The sequence below is a fragment of the Esox lucius genome, chromosome 1 (genome assembly GCF_011004845.1).
Source record: "Esox lucius isolate fEsoLuc1 chromosome 1, fEsoLuc1.pri, whole genome shotgun sequence".
In the NCBI taxonomy this organism is placed as follows: domain Eukaryota; kingdom Metazoa; phylum Chordata; class Actinopteri; order Esociformes; family Esocidae; genus Esox; species Esox lucius.
The window spans coordinates 26,846,743-26,867,500 of NC_047569.1; the positions used below are offsets into that span (position 1 = coordinate 26,846,743).

At 46.7% G+C, this 20,758-nt stretch overlaps 1 protein-coding gene across 2 annotated transcripts in view; it reads right to left on the minus strand.

The window, feature by feature from the left end:
- Positions 1 to 20,758, minus strand: part of bcas3 (BCAS3 microtubule associated cell migration factor) — a 274,108-nt gene that overhangs the window by 9,859 nt on the left and 243,491 nt on the right. For both annotated transcript variants that reach the window (XM_010868161.3, XM_010868099.3), the window contains one exon: positions 5,590 to 5,757. In XM_010868161.3, coding sequence (XP_010866463.1) covers positions 5,590 to 5,757 — 168 coding nt within the window. The remainder of the gene's footprint in view (positions 1 to 5,589; positions 5,758 to 20,758) is intronic.

The window sequence follows — 20,758 nt, forward strand, 5'->3', positions numbered from 1 at the left end:
TGTTCCACCACTGTCTTGTCTAGACAACCAAAACAGACCTGGAATACACATTTGTATGTGCTTCCCTCTCTCCCTCTATCTCTCTCTCCCTATATCTCTCCCTCTATCTCTCCCTCCCTATATCTCTCCCTCCCTATATCTCTCCCTCCCTCTATCTCTCCCTCCCTCTATCTCTCTCTCCCTCTATCTCTCTCTCCCTCTATCTCTCTCTCCCTCTATCTCTCTCTCCCTATATATCTCTCTCCCTATATATCTCTCTCCCTGTATATCTCTCTCCCTATATCTCTCTCTCCCTGAATCTCTTTCTCTACCGGTATCTCTCCCTCCCGGTATCTCTATCTCCCGGTATCTCTCTCTACCTGCATCTTTCTCCCCGCATATCTCTCTCCGCATCTCTCCATCTTTACCTTCATCTTTCTCCCTGCGTCTCTCCCTGTGCCTGCATCTCTCTCTCTCCCTGCATCTCTCTCTCTCCCTGCATCTCTCTCTCTCCCTGCATCTCTCTCTCTCCCTGCATCTCTATATCTTCTTTTCTCTGTTCCCATCTCTCACCCTCTTTCCTTCTGAACTCTGACAGCCATGTGGGTCTCCCCTGAGCCAGCTGTTAAGTGCAGTCAAAAACCCTCCAGAAAAAAGCCCATTTGCAGTAGGCTAAGACACTCTGCTCTCACACATGCTTTCACGTACATGCATGTGCACGTCTGAGCGTGCGCACACACAAAAAGACACGCAGACACGCACACATAGAGTTCTGTGCACCCCTCTGGGCTAGCAGAGGCGAGTGGCAGAGAAACGCGATGCTGGGATAAATGATACAATGACATCCAGGCCCAATGTGTCAGTCAGTCAGAAGAAGAGAGAAGAGGAGAGGAGATAGTGGGAGAAGAGGAGAATAAAAGGAGGAGGGGGGGTGGGCGGTGGTGGTTTTGAATACAGGAATTATTCTTCATCGTCTCACACTGTCGCCACGGATTACTCTCAAGCTCTCGGCTGGCTAGAGAGAGGAAAAGACAGAGAGAGAGAGAGAGACAGAGGGACAGAGAGAGGGAGAGAGCAAACTGCCAGTGAATGAAGGAGTGCTGGGGGGCAGAAATAATGACTGTGCTCTTCTTTCACACTCTTTTCTTTTTCCTGGGCACCATACTCTTCAGACTCAGCTCATGTCACTTCCCTGTTTCTTTTCTTTCCCAGGGTTCCCGTCTTTTTTTTTTTTGGCAGCTCAGCTGAGTGTCTTTCAGTGGTACAGAGAGTGCACTCAGTGTCTTTCTCAGTCTCCACTGAAGCAAGCTGGAACAGGAGCCTCGGGGAGGATGACAAAGTGATCAACTAATATTTCTCAGTCAAGCACCCAAACGGTGTGTAAGGAGGACGGTAGAGGGTGTGTGCGCCTGCGTGTCCCCGCTGGTTAACCCAAGTCTGTATCAAGAACCGGTTATCGCAAAAAGAACGCTTCTCCGATCGGAATCCCCAATCATGCTTGTAGGCCACGTCGTGGCGATGTGACGGAGCACAGCTCATGTAGAAACAGTTCATTTATTCGAAATGTTATTTTATAACAAACCATAAAATGATATGCTCATCCAGAATATTTAGACCAACATTTGAATCTGTCAGTTTGTTGCTTTGTAACATTTGTAGTAATGACACAGGTTTCACCTTCGGATTTGGACAAGTACCAAGTGATCTGACAAACCCAAACTCTGGTCCGGTATGTTGTAGAGTGCTGCTCCATCTCTGTGGGTTTGAAACCTCTGCGTCTATACAATTAATAGTCAGAAGCTACGGGAAGGCCCCTATCAGAATTGCAGACGTTCCTAATGAGAAGTGGGTTGAGGTTGTGTGTCTGTGTACGTACACTCGCGTGTGTGTATCCTGAAACCCACAGGGAGCTATGATTGATCAGGAAAGAGGGACCTCCTACCCTGCTGAGATAATGCACTGGTTTGTGTTGTTGCTTTTGCGATGAGTATCTGTGGTAAAATAAGGAACGCAGGTAGAAAGGAACTCAGACACTTAATAAGCCTGGTTGTTTCTGTGAAATGCTCCGAGAGACTGTCCAAGTCAAACAGGAGCATCATTAACAGACCGAGAGCAGGAAACAGTCATTTTCAAAGAGGTAACCAGAAGGTTGGAGTGTGGAGGCTAGCAGCCATGCGTCTAACAGCAACACGTTTGGCAATGAATTCCTTCATCGTTAACTTCCCCAGGGTCCCATTTTTGTGTCTCCAACCCTGAAATGTAGCAAGACAATTCGAACTATTGTAAACACAATATCTGGAGGTCTACTGCGTCTGACTTGAGGGAGTCTGTGATGGAGTCTGTTATTGCTAGTTAAAGGCCTCAATGCCATAATCCTCCACTATTCCTTTAAGACGTGTTTGTGAAAAGAATCTGTATGCCCTTTGCCCTTATAAATGATCTGTTTGTCCCTGAGTGGGACCCATACCCTAACAGGACTCCCAAACACACAGGAACACAGCCATCTCTTTGGCAGGGAGGAAATCCTCACTCCACACTAATGGATTACATCAACTGCATGCTTTCTTCCCAGATATATACACACAAACACACACGGATGGACACACACACACACACACACACACACACACACACACACACACACACAGACACACAGTACTGTACATATACACAAAAACACAGAGCTACATATGGTGGCAGAAGCAATGTTTTCTGTACCAAGATAACATCGGACGAGAGATGGAACTCCTCCAAAACCTACACACAAGCCAGGGGAACCAAGCGGCCAGAACCATGCTCCAATAGCACACGGCAGTAGACGTAATTAAGTCAATCATAAACCTATTTGGACGGCCGGCCGAACATTTGATAAATAATTAGAACATAACAAGGGCCTGGTATACACATGGCCTGCTGGTGAGTGACATACATCCTGTGTTTGGAGGGCCACACACATTTATGAATACAGTGCGCGCACACACATACACACACACACACACACACAAATATATGCACGACTACATAAACAGGGTTGCTTGTTCACGAGCATGTCAGGTCCAGTATGCATTGACACTGGATGCTGATAAGGCTTTATGGTAAATATTAACGTTGACCTGTGATGGCTGCTTGATGGAGGTAGTCTGACACGTTGCCCTATTGTTCCCACATTACAGTTCCCTTCTAATGTTTCTATAATATGTCTGACTCCTGGACTCCAGAAACAGCAGCAGTGGCCAGACACTGGCTGAGACCCAACCCAGGACGGACTGGCCTGGAGAAGCTGTCTTCACACAGCTTCAGTGGAATGCACCTCAGGCAATGGAAGACAAAGTCCTATTTGTAGCATTACAGAGAATGGCATTAAAACACCATAATATGGGTAGAGAAAATGTGTATGTTCGGGAGTGTTGACGAGTACTTCTCTCCATCTCTATTTGTGTCACCTGCCCCTGGCTGTGGCGACTCTAGTTCTCTAGATGTGCGTGAGAGCTCAATCTGTGTGACTGCAGGCTTTGTTCTGAGCCTGTGTGTGTGTGTGTGTGTGTAAATGTGTGTGTGTGTGCTGAGGGGAAATGTCAAAGAGGATGATTTGTTACATCATTCAGCATTCCAATCCCGTGTTCCTCTATTTGTGTGTGTGTGTGTATATGTGTGTGTGAAGGACAGACAGAGATAATGTGGACATGTGTGTATGAGTGAATCTCTTAGGTCTATGCCAATGGGGCCCACAGAGTGTCTGAGGAGAGGGAAAGAGGAACTGGGTCCTGTAGTGGAGACACTCTCTAAGCTATACACCATCTGGGCCTGCCCATCAAAGGCCTCTATTTATGAACATACACATGCGCGCGCGCACGTATTTTCTCTACATTACAGTCAGCCATCTACCAGAGGTCTATATTAGATTAGCCTCCATTACGTCCCAGTTATTCCCTGCTTCCAGCTTGGTGCCACGGTCACACAAAGACACAGGCTGCCTCACAAACTGCATCCTATTCACAGGTTGGGGCTGAAGGGCCTGGTTGAGGCAAGGGCACTATGAAGAGGACAGGGTGCCATTTGAGACAAATTCACAGTCAACCACAATGGATATGCATGTCTCAGACGGGGCTCTAGTGGACCCCTCCTCCATCTCCATTCCTCCATGTCCCCCTACCTTAGGAAACGGTTAGGTCGTCTTTTATGGGGAGGGCCCGAGGCAGTCGAAAGAGGGGGAGATTGGATGTAATGTAATCAGCAATGAATTTTGCATTACAGGGGGTGGTGGCTGTAACGATGGAGGGACAAGTGTCCCAGGGGTGGACCCTAATCTAATGATGAGGAGAGTCCCAGAGACAGCAGAATCCCAGAGACAGTATAGTCCCAAAGACAGGAGTGTCCCAAAGACAGGAGATATCCAAAGACAAGAGTCCCAAAGACAGTATAGTCCCAAAGACAGGAGAGTCCCAAAGACAGGAGATATCCAAAGACAAGAGTCCCAAAGACAAGAGTCCCAAAGACAAGAGTCCCAAATACAGGAGATGGAAAATACCAAGGAGCATCACAGAGGCAATAAACATTGTCACAGAGACAGGAGAGTCCCAGGGATAATAAACAGGAGAGTCACAGACAGGAGAGAACCAGGGACAATAGACCGGAGAGTCACAGAGGCAGGAGAGTCCCAGAGACAGGAGAGTCCCAGAGAAAATAGACAGAAGAATCACAGACAGGAGAGCCACAGAAGCAGAAAAGTAGCAGAGACAATAGGCAAAAGAATCACAAAGAAGTGAGTAATAGAGAAATGAGAATGAAGAGAAGGAAAGAGAGCTAGCTAGCAAGAAAGACAGACAGAGGAAGATACATTGTGTATTCTATGTTTCTGCCATTGCTGCTGTAGGGTTCTCTGCAAATGAATAGGTCCAAACGTGATTAGGTTGTAATAGACAGACAGAGAGAGAGAGAGAGATTGAGAGAGAGAGGAAGAGACAAGAGTGAGAACAGAGCAAGAGAGGGATGAGAGGAGAGTGGGGGGAAACAACAGAGCGAGAGAGAGAGAGAAATAAGGGGTGTGTGTGTGTGTGGGGGGGGGGGGGGGGGTGCGTCAATGCTAAACACATTAGGGCCTTGTGACCCTGTGCCGCTCCCAGGGGCGGTCTCATCTCCCCCACCTCCTTCCTCCTCCTTCCTCCAAAACCCCTTCGCTCCACCCTTCTGCTCCCCTAGAAAATCAAAGGAGCTCTTGTTCACTTAAGGAGAGGAAGAGCACTGCCGCTTCCTAAATGAGTTAAACATTTGGATTGTCTGAATGGCTGACACACATACACACACACACACACACACGCTGGACTACACACACACATATACGTACACACGGTCTGAAACTGTACTGCCATTGAGAGTAGAGGTTGGGAGGGAGTAAATGAAACTTCACACCAGGATACGTAGATGAAGTTGGCCACTGGAAGATCTCACAGTTTAAGCTATCACCAGAACGCATTGTCAGAACATTTGTGAAATGATTAATGATGACAAATGATCTATGACCAGTGTGTGTGTGTGTGTGTGTGTGTGTGTGTGTGTGTGTGTGTGTGCCTGGAGGGGAGCAGGGTGTTAGCGTGCATGTGCTTGACTGACCAGTAGCAGAGCCCACTATGTCTCTGGACGGCGACTCGGACATGGCATCCGCCAGCCTCTCTCTCAGCCCGTCCTCAGTGGACTCCACAGAGCTCATGTGACGCAGGCCGAAGCTCTCTGGCCAGCTGCCACACACCTCCAGCAGGGTCACGCTGCGGTCGAATGTCCCTGAAACAGCACAGAAACATGGGGACGGTCAGCACGGCAGAGCCACGCACGGCCCGGGAAAGCCAACGCCTGGCCAGTCACAGTCACAATGACACAGCATCAAAAGCCAGCAATACGGAACGCTAATACAACAACACACGCAGTCATTCAAAACACAACCACAACAACACACGCAGTCATTCAACACACAACCACAACAACACACGCAGTCATTCAACACACAACCACAACAACACACGCAGTCATTCAAAACACAACCACAACAACACACGCAGTCATTCAACACACAACCACAACAACACACGCAGTCATTCAACACACAACCACAACAACACACGTAGTAATTCAACACACAACCACAACACACACACAGTCATTCAAAACACAACCACAACACACACGCAGTCATTCAAAACACAACCACAACAACACACTCAGTCATTCAACACACAACCACAACAAACACGCAGTCATTCAACGACACAACCACAACACACACGCAGTCATTCAACGACACAACCACAACACACACGCAGTCATTCAACGACACAACCACAACAACACACGCAGTCATTCAACGACACAACCACAACAACACACGCAGTCATTCAACGACACAACCACAACACACACGCAGTCATTCAACGACACAACCACAACACACACGCAGTCATTCAACGACACAACCACAACACACACGCAGTCAATCAACGACACAACCACAACACACACGCAGTCATTCAACAACACAACCACAACAACACACGCAGTCATTCAACGACACAACCACAACACACACGCAGTCATTCAACGACACAACCACAACACACACGCAGTCATTCAACGACACAACCACAACACACACGCAGTCATTCAACGACACAACCACAACACACACGCAGTCAATCAACGACACAACCACAACACACACGCAGTCATTCAACGACACAACCACAACACACACGCAGTCATTCAACGACACAACCACAACACACACGCAGTCATTCAACGACACAACCACAACACACACGCAGTCATTCAACGACACAACCACAACACACACGCAGTCATTCAATGACACAACCACAACACACACGCAGTCATTCAACGACACAACCACAACAACACACGCAGTCATTCAACGACACAACCACAACAACACACGCAGTCATTCAACGACACAACCACAACACACACGCAGTCATTCAACGACACAACCACAACACACACGCAGTCATTCAAAGACACAACCACACTCAGGATTAACAAACAAGGGGTCACAACCCATATTCCTGACCTCTTCCCCCCAGTGTGCTGTGTCCTTCAACCCTCCATACCAGTCCTCAGTGAGTCAGTCTCATCTATCTCCCGTCCGGCCAGCCACTAAAATAGCTGATTCAAACAATTACTGTCCTGATGAAGTCAGTTCTCTGTTACCCTCTACTCAAAGATGTGATAAACACGGAATTATGTCAAGGAATGTAGTGGCTGAGACAAAGGCTGCAGTAACCAACGGGCCTGGCAAAGCACCAGCCGATAGAAAGGTTATGGCAATGACGGGTGTCTGTATGCAATACAAAATGTATGTGCAGACAATATCTCCAGTCCGTACCACCAGCCAAGGACTAGATATGGTATGCATGCACACACACACGCACAGTCGCACGTATACACACACACACAACCATATGTTCACTTTCTTTTTAGGATACCACAGGGTATACTGACTATCAATGGAAAGAGCAGCTAGCAGCAAAACGAGATGGGATGGAGCGGTGACATCTAACGAGAGAGAGGAGAGGTCCTGCTGTCCTGGAAAAGTTGGAAGAGCCAATGGACTGATAAACAGAACGGAAGGTCAGAGAGGAATAGATGGAAAAGGAAAAAGAGAGAGCGAGCTGAAAAAGGGGTCTGGATACTGGAATGATCTCTATCATAAAGAGCTGCTCTTGTCTTGTTGCTTAGTTGAAGGGTAATTGTTAGTTGGTTAGTGTTTTAATGGTTATTTAGTTCTGTTTAGTTGTCTTGTGTTTGAGGTGTGGTTGTTCAGTCGTTACTGTCTGGTGATCTATTCACTTGTTTGGTGGTTTACTGTTTGTTTGATAATGTTGTTTAGTGGTTGTTATTTAGTTTAGTGTCATTCTTTAAATGTTTGGTATTTGGTAGGTCTCTCCGTAACGCATCGTCCCGTGGCTCAGACTGGGTTATCAGAAGATGCCGCGACAAACCGCATCTCTTTGATCTCTGGTAGAGTCCAGGATGTGCTCTGAGTATATGGAGGCCTGGCCAGCCTCAGCCACACTCTAGCCAACTGACAAGCTCTAATACTGGCGCGAGAGTACACACGGGCCGCCCCGCCTGGTCTGGTCCACTCACAGATGACCAGGTTCCCACTTGACTATCTGCTGTCAGACACACACTGCACTGGGCCTGGCCGGAGATGCTGATTACTTTACTCAGAGTTTGTGAATGTGTGTTTGTGTCGCCGATAGTCAAAAGGATCCTCCCATTAATAACAGGCCCTTCATCAAAGCCCTGGCCAATAGGCGTGTGTGTGTGTGTGTGTGTGTGTTAGAGAAAGAACAGTAGCTCTGTGTGCTTTATATTAACAGTCTAAAAGGTGACATGATTCTATTATGGTTTCCAAGTGGTTGATTACATTCCATACCACAATGCAGAATTACATTTTCTACCCTTAAAACAACCGTCTGGCTCTCTGGACTGACATGTTGTGAAATGTGGCCCATCTTTCAGGGAACCAAATCTACTGGAATGTGAGCTTTGTTTTGTGTTGGGTGAGCTAGTTGATTTATTTCCAAGGGCTGATGGAATAATGACTGCAAGTAAAGTGTAGGAGTTTTTGTTGGTCTGTTTGTGAGTAAATGGGTGGATGAATCAATTTGGGGGACAGCGATGTGTGTGCGCGTGTTTGTATGTGTACTATTGTGTATGGAGACCACATTTCAAAGGCTATTTACCCAATGGTCTAAATGAATATCCTTTATTCTCCCATTATTCTCATTTAATAGTTTTTTCTCAATAACTAAACCTAACCATAATATTGACCCCAAAAACCTAACTAACCCCCAACCACTAACCCTAAACCTGATTCCAACCATCAACCACCACTAACCCTAAACCTAATTACAGCCTCTAACCCCTAAACCTAATTCTAACCCCCAACTACTAACCCTAAACCTAATTCCAACTTTCAACCACTAACCAAAAACCTAATACTAACCCACAACCACTAACTGTAAACCTAATTCTAAACCCCAACCACTAACCATAAACCAAATTCTAACCTGAATTAGAAAATTGTGTTTGAACACTTTTGTAAATTTCCTTTATTTTAGTATTTATACTCAACCAGGTTAGTAAAACTGCACACACAGGTTTCACATTACACAACAAAAACACCACATACAACACACTAATTTGAACACCCAAAACGCCCTCTCTGATGGGAGAGACAATAGAGATGTACAGCCTGGCAGTGGAGTGACAGAGAGATAGAGGTCAAGGTCACCATGATGAAGCTAATCAAATAACAGCCCCACTCCTCAGGGAGCAGGAGGAACCAGGGGTTATAGTGTGGGCCAGCAGGATGTGGGCTTCCAATAACACATCTGAAATAGGAGGACATGATGTACACACACATTTTAGATAGAGAGAATAAACTATACAGAGAGAGGGAGAGAAAGGGGAGGGGGAGAGAGAAATAGTGGAGGGAGGGCGAGTGAGGAAGGAGGGGAACGAGGTGGTTATTCATCATGGTAAAACTAAAACCCAGGGAGGATTAGCTCTCTCCCAGCTGTTGGTTCACCACCACACCAGGCCCTATTCATCTCACTCAACGCTAGTTTCCTTAAAGGGTTAATAAGTGTGTGTTCACCTTCACAACAGATCAGGAAGGAACAGCTGGACTCACACACACCGTAAACAAACACGCACACTCGGTGCAATGCATAACAATCGACCCCATGCCATCATCTCTAGGTTACCTGGCTGCTAAATTGCCTAATGACTGGAGGCGAAGGGTTGGTTAGTAGCTAGCACTAATTCAATTAGGCTTTACTGCAGAAGGGTGCCATAAGAGCTAACGAGACTTTAGGTCTGGAAATGGAGGGAAAACAAACGCCTTCTGGTAACACACTGAAAGAAATAATGAACACAAATCAGGATTTGACAGGAGGGTAGGAGAATAAGATGTGTTTGCTTAGAAAGATACAGACTCTGAGGCGATGAGCACCTGGACTAGTTAGGGTGCATGTACGTTCTGGTGTTGTGACCAGCTGGGATGTGGGGGGGCAGGCTGTGTTGTGGCCAGGGAAACATAACGGGTCAATTTCTGTTCAGACCATTTAATCCAATTGGAGAGGAATCAAGGAAATGTAGGTCTATGTCAGTACATGACAGACAAACCCAGGATTAATCCATCTGATAGGTAGTTAGTTCCCAGGATTAATCCCTCTGATAGGTAGTTAGTTCCCAGGATTAACCCCTGTGATAGGTAGTTAGTTCCCAGGATTAATCCCTCTGATAGGTAGTTCCCAGGATTAACCTCTGTTATAGGTAGTTAGTACCCAGGATTAATATATCTGATGGGTAGTTAGTTCCCAGGACAAATCTCTGTGATAGGTAGTTAGTTCCCAGGACATATCTCTGTGATAGGTAGTTAGTTCCTGGGATTAACCCCTCTGATAGGTAGTTTGTTCCCAGAATGAACCTCTGTGATAGGTAGTTAGTTCCCAGGATTAGCCTCTGCAAGAGGTAGTTAGTTCCTAGAATTAACCCCATGATAGGCAGCTATTTCCCAGGATTAACCCCTGTGACAGGTAGGTAGCTACCAAGACTAACCCCTGTGACAGGTAGGTAGCTACCAAGACTAACCCCAGTGATAAGTTCCCAGGTTTAAACCCTATGATAGGTAGCTAGTACCCAGGATTAACCCGTGATTGGTAGTTAGTTCCCAGAATGAACCCCTGTAATAGGTAGTTAGTTCCAAGGTTTACCCCTGTGATAGGTAGCTAGTTCCCAGGATTAACCTGTGATAGGTAGTTAGTTCCCAGAATGAACCCCAGTAATAGGTAGTTAGTTCCAAGGATTAACCCCTGTGATAGATAGCTGTCTCCCAGGAAGCCTTTTTATGCTCTTTACCAGCAATACTTTCGTTTAGTACATTAGGCCCTGTCTTAAAATGATTTACTCACTCTCTCAGGAGTGTTTGTATTCCTGTCAATACTGGGGCATGCCTGGGGCCGAATACTTTCACACGCACACATACGCATGCTAGTGCCAACACAGTCATGTCACACACACACACACACACACACACATAAAAACACACACACATGCACACATGTCCTTTCCTTTTCATCTCCCAGAAAAAAGCTAGTTTAAAGGAGTGTCAGAGAGGCAAAGATGGCTAGCTCAAGATTAGCCTTAAACCTTTAATAGCAGAGGAGGTCTCCTCTCTAAGACTGTCTCTGCGCTGTGTGTGGCACTGTCAGACAGACTTCAAAGCCTAGTAGACACACACACACAAACACACACACAGCTCTCTATACTGTATACATTCTGTCCCACTTATTGGGTTCGTGGCAGGGATAACTTTTCAGGGGCAAAAGCATGGTTTGTCTTTGAAACGGTTCAGTAGGAAAAGTAATGGGTAGAAAAGTGGAATGTTGAGTCAGTGAGATCAAAGAATAGTGGAGAGATAGGACATCCGTGTCACCACAATATTGGCCATACCAATATGGTGACAGTAGCAAGGCTGCATAGTTAGCACAACAGATAAGTACAGTGTGTGTGCGCGCGTGCGCGCGCGTGAGTGTGTGAGAGGGTGAGCTGTGTCTGTGTGTGTGTTAGTGAGTGATTAGAGCAATGACTCAGCCCTCCTCAGTTCTAATCATAAACTGGAACCTCTGTCATAAAAGGCTAATACTTGGATACTGGAAATGTTGCACAGATTGCGGCGTGGTAAAAATGCCATATTGTGTTTGGGCCAATGTACTCTTGTGACTGCACCATATAGCAGAGGGGTCAAAGCACATGAGAGGCACATGTTGCATGTGTTGACCCTGAGCAGTGGCACTGCACATACGTTTTCTGTGACGTGCCTCTCCCTCTCCTTGGGTGATGAATATACAGGCTTGTCAGGCTGACTGGCGTTCACACAGCCCGGAGGGTGCCCGAGAGGGGCAGCTTTTCGTTTCAACATAAACAGTGACAGAAATAATCCGTAAAACACGTATTTCTCCGTGGCAATTGACGAGATGATAACTGAATATAAAGAGCCAGAAAAAGCAATAACTAGACGACTAACGTTAACGGACAGGTTTTAGGGATGGACAGCGTCTCATTGCAACCATTTCCTTTGTTAATATCTAATTGCATAAAACAAATGAATAAATCCGTGGCATTAGATGCATGACTCCAGACACGGTGTATGGAGGCTATGCTACTTACCTGCAGTGACAGCTGGAAGCAGCGCAACAGCAGCGCCTGACCCCTGACGGTGGTGGTCTCCGGTAAATGTTAAATAAAATCTTTTGGCATATAACATGTCAGGGGTCTCGAACAGTTTGATTGTCCGGTAATTTCTCCTTCACGTGTTATATGTAGAGTCCAGATCGGAAAAAAATTACAAATAATACTTAATCCATTTTATTTGTAACGTTAAGGCAGCACCTCTACGCACGGCTTGGGCTCTGGAACCACACTCCTTGAGAGAGGATGGACTCTTCACCACTCTGGAGTTGCCCATGGTGAGAGGCGGCGGGCTGGTGTGGGTTTGCTTATAGCTCCCCAGCTCTGCCGCCATGTGTTGGAGTTTACCCCGGTGAACGAGAGGGTCATTTCCCTGCGCCTACAGGTCGGGGATAGGTCTCTCACTGTTGTTTGTGCCTACAGGCCGAACGGCAGTGGAGAGTACCCGACCTTCTTGGAGTCTCTGGGAGGGGTGCTGGAAAGTGCTTCAACTGGGGACTCCATCGGTCTACTGGGGGACTTCAACGCCCACGTGGGCAACGACAGTGACACCTGGAGGGCCATGATTGGGAGGAACGGCCCCCCTGATCTGAACCCGAGCGGTGTTCAGTTATTGGACTTCTGTGCTAGTCCCAGTTTCTCCATAACGAACAACATGTTCAAGCATAAGGGTGTCCATCAGTGCACGTGGCACCAGGACACCCTAGGCCGTAGGTCGATGATCGACTTTGTTGTCGTTTCATCTGACCTGCGGCCGTATGTCTTGGACACTCGGGCAAAGAGAGGGGCGGAGCTGTCAACTGATCACCACCTGGTGGTGAGTTGGATCCGATGGCGGGGGAGGAAGCTGGACAGACTTGGCAGACCCAAGTGTACTGTAAGGGTCTGCTGGGAACGTCTGGCCGAGTCTCCTGTCAGAGAGATCTTTAATTCCCACCTCCGGCAAAGCTTCGACTGGATCCCGAGGGAGGCTGGAGATATTGAGTCCGAGTGGACCATGTTCTCCACCTCCATTGTCGAAGCGGCCGCTCGGAGCTGTGGCCGTAAGGTCTCTGGTGCCTGTCGAGGTGGAAATCCCCGAACCCGGTGGTGGACACCGGAAGTAAGGGATGCCGTCAAGCTGAAGAAGGAGTCCTATCAGCCCTGGTTGGCTTGTGGGACTCCTGAGGCAGCTGACGGGTACCGGCAGGCCAAGCGGACTGCAGCCCGGGTGGTTGTGGAGGCAAAAACTCGGGCCTGGGAGGAGTTTGGTGAGGCCATGGAGAAGGACTATCGGCTGGCCTCGAAGAGATTCTGGCAAACCGTCAGGCGCCTCAGGAGAGGGAAACAGTGCCCTACCAACGCTGTTTACAGTGGAGGTGGGCAGCTGTTGACCTCAACTGGGGATGTCGTCGGCAGTGGAAGGAGTACTTCAAGGATCTCCTCAATCCCGCCATCACGTCTTCCATTGAGAAAGTCTCAGAGGTGGACTCATCCATCACCCGGGCTGAAGTCACTGAGGTAGTCAAGAAACTCCTCGGTGGCAAGGCACCGGGGGTGGATGAGATCCGCCCTGAGTACCTCAAGTCTCTGGATGTTGTGGGGCTGTCTTGGTTGACACGCCTCTGCAGAATCGCGTGGTGGTCGGGGACAGTGCCTCTGGGATGGCAGACCGGGGTGGTGGTCCCTCTTTTTAAGAAGGGGGACCGGAGGGTGTGTTCCAACTACAGGGGGATCACACTTCTCAGCCTCCCCGGGAAAGTCTATGTCAGGGTACTGGAGAGGAGAATACGGCCGATAGTATAACCTCGGATTCAGGAGGAACAGTGTTTTCGTCCGGGCCGTGGAACACTGGACCAGCTCTATACCCTCTAACGGGTGATGGAGGGTTCATGGGAGTTTGCCCAACCAATCCACATGTGTTTTGTGGATTTGGAGAAGGCATTCGACTGTGTCCCTCGTGGCATCCTGTGAAAGGTGCTTCGGGGGTATGGGGTCCTGGGTCCTTTGCTAAGGGCTGTCAGGTCCCTGTACGACCGAAGCAGGAGCTTGGTTCGCATTGCCGGCAGTAAGTCAGACTTGTTCCATGTTGGACTCCGGCAGGGCTGCCCTTTGTCGCCGGTTCTGTTCGTACTTTTATGGACAGAATTTCTAGGTGCAGCCAGGGGCCAGAGGGTGTCAGGTTTGGGGACCACACGATTACGTCTCTGCTCTTTGCGGATGATGTTGTCGTGTTGGCCCCTTCAAACCAGGACCTTCAGCATGCACTGGGACGGTTTGCAGCCGAGTGTGAACTGGTCGGGATGAAAATCAGTACCTCCAAATCCGAGGCCATGGGCCAGTCGGAAAAGGGTGGCTTGCCCACTTCAGGTTGGTGGAGAGTTCTTGCCTCAAGTGGAGGAGTTTAAGTATCTAGGGGTCTTGTTCACAAGCGAGGGAAGGATGGAACGGGAGATTGACAGACAGATCGGTGTTGCTTCTGCAGTAATGCGGTCAATGTATCGGTCTATCGTGGTGAAGAAAGAGCTGAGCCGCAAGGCGAAGCTCTCGTTTTACCGGTCAATTTACGTATCCTACTCTCACCTATGGTCATGAGCTTTGGGTCATGACCGAAAGGACAAGATCCCGGATACAGGCGGCCGAAATGAGCTTTCTCCGCAGGGTGGCTGGGCGATCCCTTAGAGATAGGGTGAGAAGCTCGGTCAACCGGGAGGACCTCAGAGTAGAGCCGCTGCTCCTCCACATCGAGAGGGGTCAACTGAGGTGGCTTGGGCATCTGTTCCGGATGCCTCCTGAACGCCTTCCCAGGAAGGTGTTCCGGTCCCGTCCCAGCGGGAGGAGACCCCGGGGAAGACCTAGGACACACGGGAGGGATTATGTCTCCCGGCTGGCCTGGGAACGCCTCGGTGTCCCCCCGGAAGAGCTAGAGGAAGTGTCTAGGTAGAGGGAAGTCTGGGCATCTCTGCTTAGACTGCTGCCCTCGCGACCCAGCCCCGGATAAGCGGAAGAAGATGAATGAATGAATGAAAAAGGCAGCAAAAAGTGAAGACAGTCAGTTGCGACTGGAAATCTACATAGATTACTGACGGAAGAGAAGCACTGAACACAAGGCCTGATGCCATGCAACCTGCTCCTTGTCTTGGTTTTTACTGTAGAGGAATGGCCGCCATCTTACCTACACAACTAGAGTATTTTTTCAGATTCAAAATATTATTAGTCATGATACTGACTGGGTCCAGTCAATCCTCATCCTATACTGTACACTCAAATTAGCTCGACCTTGCCCTTTCCCTGCCCGCCCTCCAAACAGACCCTCTCATACAACACCACTGGTTCTCCAGTTCGCCATAAGACACCATCAAACACGCGCCGCCGGGGGCACTGAAAAGCCAACGTGGAGGCCAACATGCCGCATGGGGGCTCTGATTATGGCTCTGTTCTGCCTGCGCCTTGATTGCTCTGACCACTTAACACAGAATAGAGACATAGGGGGAACTACAGGGGAAATACATTAAAAGGAAACTGAATGAGGCCTTGCTGAAGGACAAGGCCGCTCTTTTCCCTTCTCCCGTTCTTTATACAGGGGCCTGTGCTGGCAGCCACGAGCATGTGTGTGTGTGTGTGTGCGTGTGTGTGCGGCCTGTGTGGTGGTGATAAATGGGTGAGGTCTTACTTAAAGGGGAGCCAGGGGTTTGACACAGAGCAGACATCAGCAGGGTGTGTTTGCTGACAGAGATGGCATGCTCTGACAGAGATGGCATGTGGGCCACGCCTTAACACTTCTTGTGTCAAACAAGCAGGTTTCACCACTACCCAACATCGCAACACAGAAATCCACCCACACCACCATCCAAAATCTGGCAACCCAGCAAATCCTCCATTCTGACCGCGTCATCATTGCATATGCGGACCTGGCTACCGGAATCATATGTCTTACAAATCATGCAGCATCTGTAGTTAACCGTCTAACACTAGCTCCTCAAGTCTGAACGCTGCTGAGCACTCCCATGGTTATCATGGCTATGGAATTTGTCCATTTAACCTTAACATAGTGACGTCTCTGGAAATGTCCCATAAACACCTTTAAATATATTTAGCATTTCCCAAACTGAAACTATTTATCACTTTACCTCATCACCATGAGTGGCCAACCAAACCAAGCAACAGCGTAGGTCTGGGCAAAACAAGGGCCTCACTTTGGCAGTGTTCTTCATGGTTTCGCAGTAGCCCAGTCAATTGATTTCAGGGAGTATTGTGTTGCAGTGTAATTGAATGAGGCTAACGTGATGGGCTACATACTGATGTTCTGGCCCATTTGTTTCTGTGACAGGAGATACAGGCGTGTCCTGTGTGTGTCTCTGAATCTCTCTCACCCACTGTCACACTCCAATTTTCACAGGAGGATAAAAGATCACAGAGGGGATATACTTCCAGGAAGAAAGATATAGTTGATGGCACTGGGAGATCAACGCTTCTTCTAGGAAGTAACATTTTACGGGAGAAATCTCTCTTTTGGATAATGAGTCACAACTGTTCTTCCCAAGTTCTGGGTGCGGTGGTCTGCTTTGGTCATAGTTGGCGATATATATCTGGAATCAAAACGTAACACATGACACAGTACCACATAAGACCAGGTGCTGTGTGGGCATGTGTGTGATTCTGGGCTTGGTTTATTATTCAGACAAGGTGCTCATTGAAAATTATTATTGTTTGTCCATCGTACCTCTCAGGACTTAGGTTCAAAATTGAACTATTTTGGAAACCATGATGATACAGTTTGAACATATTTTGTTGAAATGATGTTTCCGATCAACATATGCTATCAATTTGTCTTTAATCACTCACTATCATGTTCCTCTTAAATGTTTCACTATTACATTGGTCCTTAATTCAATCGATTCAAAATGAAAATTGCATCATTGTGAATAACATTTATGGTTAAAGTTTAAGGTTAATTTAGGATTAAGATTAGGCATCACAGTACTGTTGTTAGGGTTAGGATAGTCTTGTGAGGCCACACCTCCAATCTTGTCTGGCCTTCTTGGAGATCTGGATACGTACCTATAAAAAATTTTGCCGCTAACTCTCAGCAACAAGATTTCTATTGGATGTTAGTTTTCGGAAAAAACTCACAGCTTGTTGAAGTCTTTGAACTGCATAGAACACATTTCCTGAAAGTTTTAGGTCTTTCCTAAGTTGCAACATATCAGAAGAGAAGCAAAACAAAAAACTGTGTTCTGTTTTAGAAATAAAATTGAGTCAATAAAGTCATTACAACTTCTCTGCTCGAATGCTGTTCTGAAATGAGAGGTTATGGCCTGCCTTCTTAGAGGCTATGGTAAAAGTTACATTTAGCAAGTATGGCTAAATCTACAATTTATTGAGATTGAAAATGGACACTCAATAATATTACTGGTTTCTCTAGCTAGTGGTTAAGACTGCCACGTCACCTCTTTTCATTCGGAGTGCAGGATTAGCTTTTTCCCTCACAAAACCACTAATTCTTTCTACCTCATCCACAGTTCTTTTATATTTTAGCAGAAGATTGTGACAGGAGCCACATACCGGTTTAGAATACCCATCATTTCAGCGTTACCGGTCCTATTATATCTTCTAAAGAGAGAGTGTAGTCCGGTCGCAATAACGATAATTTGTCTAGGAAAAAGTTATCTTTGTTTCTCAAAGACTCATATGATTCACCACAAACGAGACATATATCCAGAGATTTCCACTGGGTTTTATTTGGCTATTTTGCTGCCATCTTTACTTAGCTAATACTTTTGCACTGAAGGCATTATTGTCTTGAGCACCTGTATAAGCCCCTCCCAAGCAACGAATTTGGGTTAACATGTTTGAGACGTTACTGAAAAGAAAGTTTTTTCCCACTCGTTTGCAACAAAAATCCAAAAAGTCAGGCATGGTTTAGGAGGGTTAGAATTAAGGTTAGGTTAAGATCAGGCATCACAGCACGGAGGTTAGGATTTGGATTAAGGTTAAAGGTAAAGTTACAAAGACAGCCAGTCTAAATATCTCAATACCCCAATAAAAATGTAATCTATCAGTGTTTATAGGACCATTACCATTCCAAGAACAACAGGATGTACGGAATCCTTTTTAACACCCATCTATGTTAACACTGGTGGTGGCTGTCATCAGTTGTAAGTGGATGTATACATTTTTATATATTTTTATCTGACAGTTTTAAATGTGCGTAATGTGAGAATGTGAATTCTAATTCTCAACTGGTCGGCAATCATGGTCAATATCTGTTTCAAGCTTAGAGGGTTAAGCACACAGGATGAATGTGCACTGGACAGTGCTAGAATATCTGTGTGTGTTTGTGGGGGGGGGTGCTAGAAACTTTGGGTGTTTGTGTGTGTGTGTGTTTGTAGGAGGGTGCAAGAAACTGCGGGTGTTTGTGTGTGTGTTTATCGGAGGGTGTTAGGAACTCTGGGTGTTTGTGTGTGTTTATGGGAGAGTGTTAGGAACTCTGGGTGTTTGTGTGTGTTTGTGGGAGGTTGTTAGGAACTCTGGGTGTATGTGTGTTTGTGGGGGGGGGTGGGGGGGGGTCCTAGGAACTCTGGGTTTGTGTGTGTTTGGAAAGGGGCTAGGGGGATACTACAAAGGGTTATATCTAGCACACCCCGTTACACACCACACACACACACACACTTCATAGAGAACAGTGGATAGTGATGTGTGTGTGTGTGTGTGTGTGACATCTGGGAGTGTAATCAGTGGACCTCTTTCAAGAGTTGCCAAAGCAAACACGGCAATAACAAATCCACATTGCAGATCATCGATCTATAACGGCCCACGCCAACACACGCACACGTACACACATGCACACACCCAAGCACACAGACTTTTAATAACTCAAATTCCCGAAATCAAACAAATGCTCAAATAGGCATATTACAAAATGATGAAACCTGCTACTAAATGATACAACTCATAGGCTCAGATGGTTGTTTTTCAGAACTCTGATATGGGCCAAAAGCATCACAGTCACCTGTAGAGCTTCATGCCTAGGCATCTACCTCACACACAATATGCACACAGCAGCTTCAGAAACCCAGCATATTACATTATTCATCACATTTATGAAAGGATTCCTTTGCTTGCTCCTTTCAAGGTTTTAATGAGAAAAGAAAGAAATGGAAAAACAAATAAACAAAGCGAATGTTATTTTTGGGAGTAGCAGCATTTTCAAAGAGCCCAAAATGGTAAGAAGTCATTGTGGATAAACTGGTTCCATATGGAGTTGGAAGACAATGAGTGTTTCAACAAGGACACGTAATTCATTTTGATTGGGTGACAGTCTAGTACAACAATGAAAACTACACACGTGCACATGTTCACGTACATGCAAAGAAACAATATGTACACACACTGTGCATACACACAAAAACAACAGCCCAAAACAACACACAGAAACAACAACCCAAACAATACACAGCAACAACCAAGACTGAATTCTATACCACTCAACGGTTAAAGTGGTTTGCAGACAGAAAGTTATTAAACAGACAAGAGTCTAAAGGACGGACGCACACACAGAAACACACACACACTCAGAGCAGCCTAAACACACTGGGGGTTAAAAATCTTCAAACTCTAGACAACCTCCTGCTTTGCAGAGAGAAGCCAGGTCAGCGGTGGACTGATGTCATATCCTCCTCCTCTGAGAGGATGAGCATCCCATAGGAGCAGGGGGAGATAACCAGCCTCAGATGTGTCTGTACAATATTTGTATTTCTGTGCCAGTGTGTGAGTGTCAGTGTATCTGAGTGTCTGTGTGTGTGAGTGTCAGTGTATCTGAGTGTCTGTGTGTGGGTGTCAGTGTATCTGTGTGTCTGTGTGTGAGTGTCAGTGTATCTGAGTGTCTGTGTGTGAGTGTCAGTGTATCTGAGTGTCTGTGTGTGTCAGTGTATCTGTGTCAGTGTGTATATCCAGTTTATCTGAGTGTCAGTGTGTGTGTCAGTGTATCTGTGTCAGTGTGTATATCCAGTTTATCTGAGTGTCAGTGTGTGTGTCAGTGTATCTGTGTCAGTGTGTATATCCAGTGTATCTGTGTCAGTGTGTATATCCAGTGTATCTGTGCCAGTGTGTATATCCAGTGTATCTGTGTCAGTGTGTATATCCAGTGTATCTGTGTCAGTGTGTATATCCAGTGTATCTGTGTCAGTGTGTATATCCAGTGTATCTGTGTCAGTGTGTATATCCAGTGTATCTGTGTCAGTGTGTATATCCGTGTATCTGTGTCAGTGTGTATATCCGTGTATCTGTGTCAGTGTGTGTGTCTGTGTATCTGTGTCAGTGTGTGTGTCTGTGTATCTGTGTCAGTGTGTATATCCAGTGTATCTGTTTCAGTGTGTGTGTCTGTGTATCTGTGTCAGTGTGTATATCCAGTGTATCTGTTTCAGTGTGTGTGTCAGTGTATCTGTGTCAGTGTGTATATCCGTGTATCTGTGTCAGTGTGTGTGTCTGTGTATCTGTGTCAGTGTGTGTGTCTGTGTATCTGTGTCAG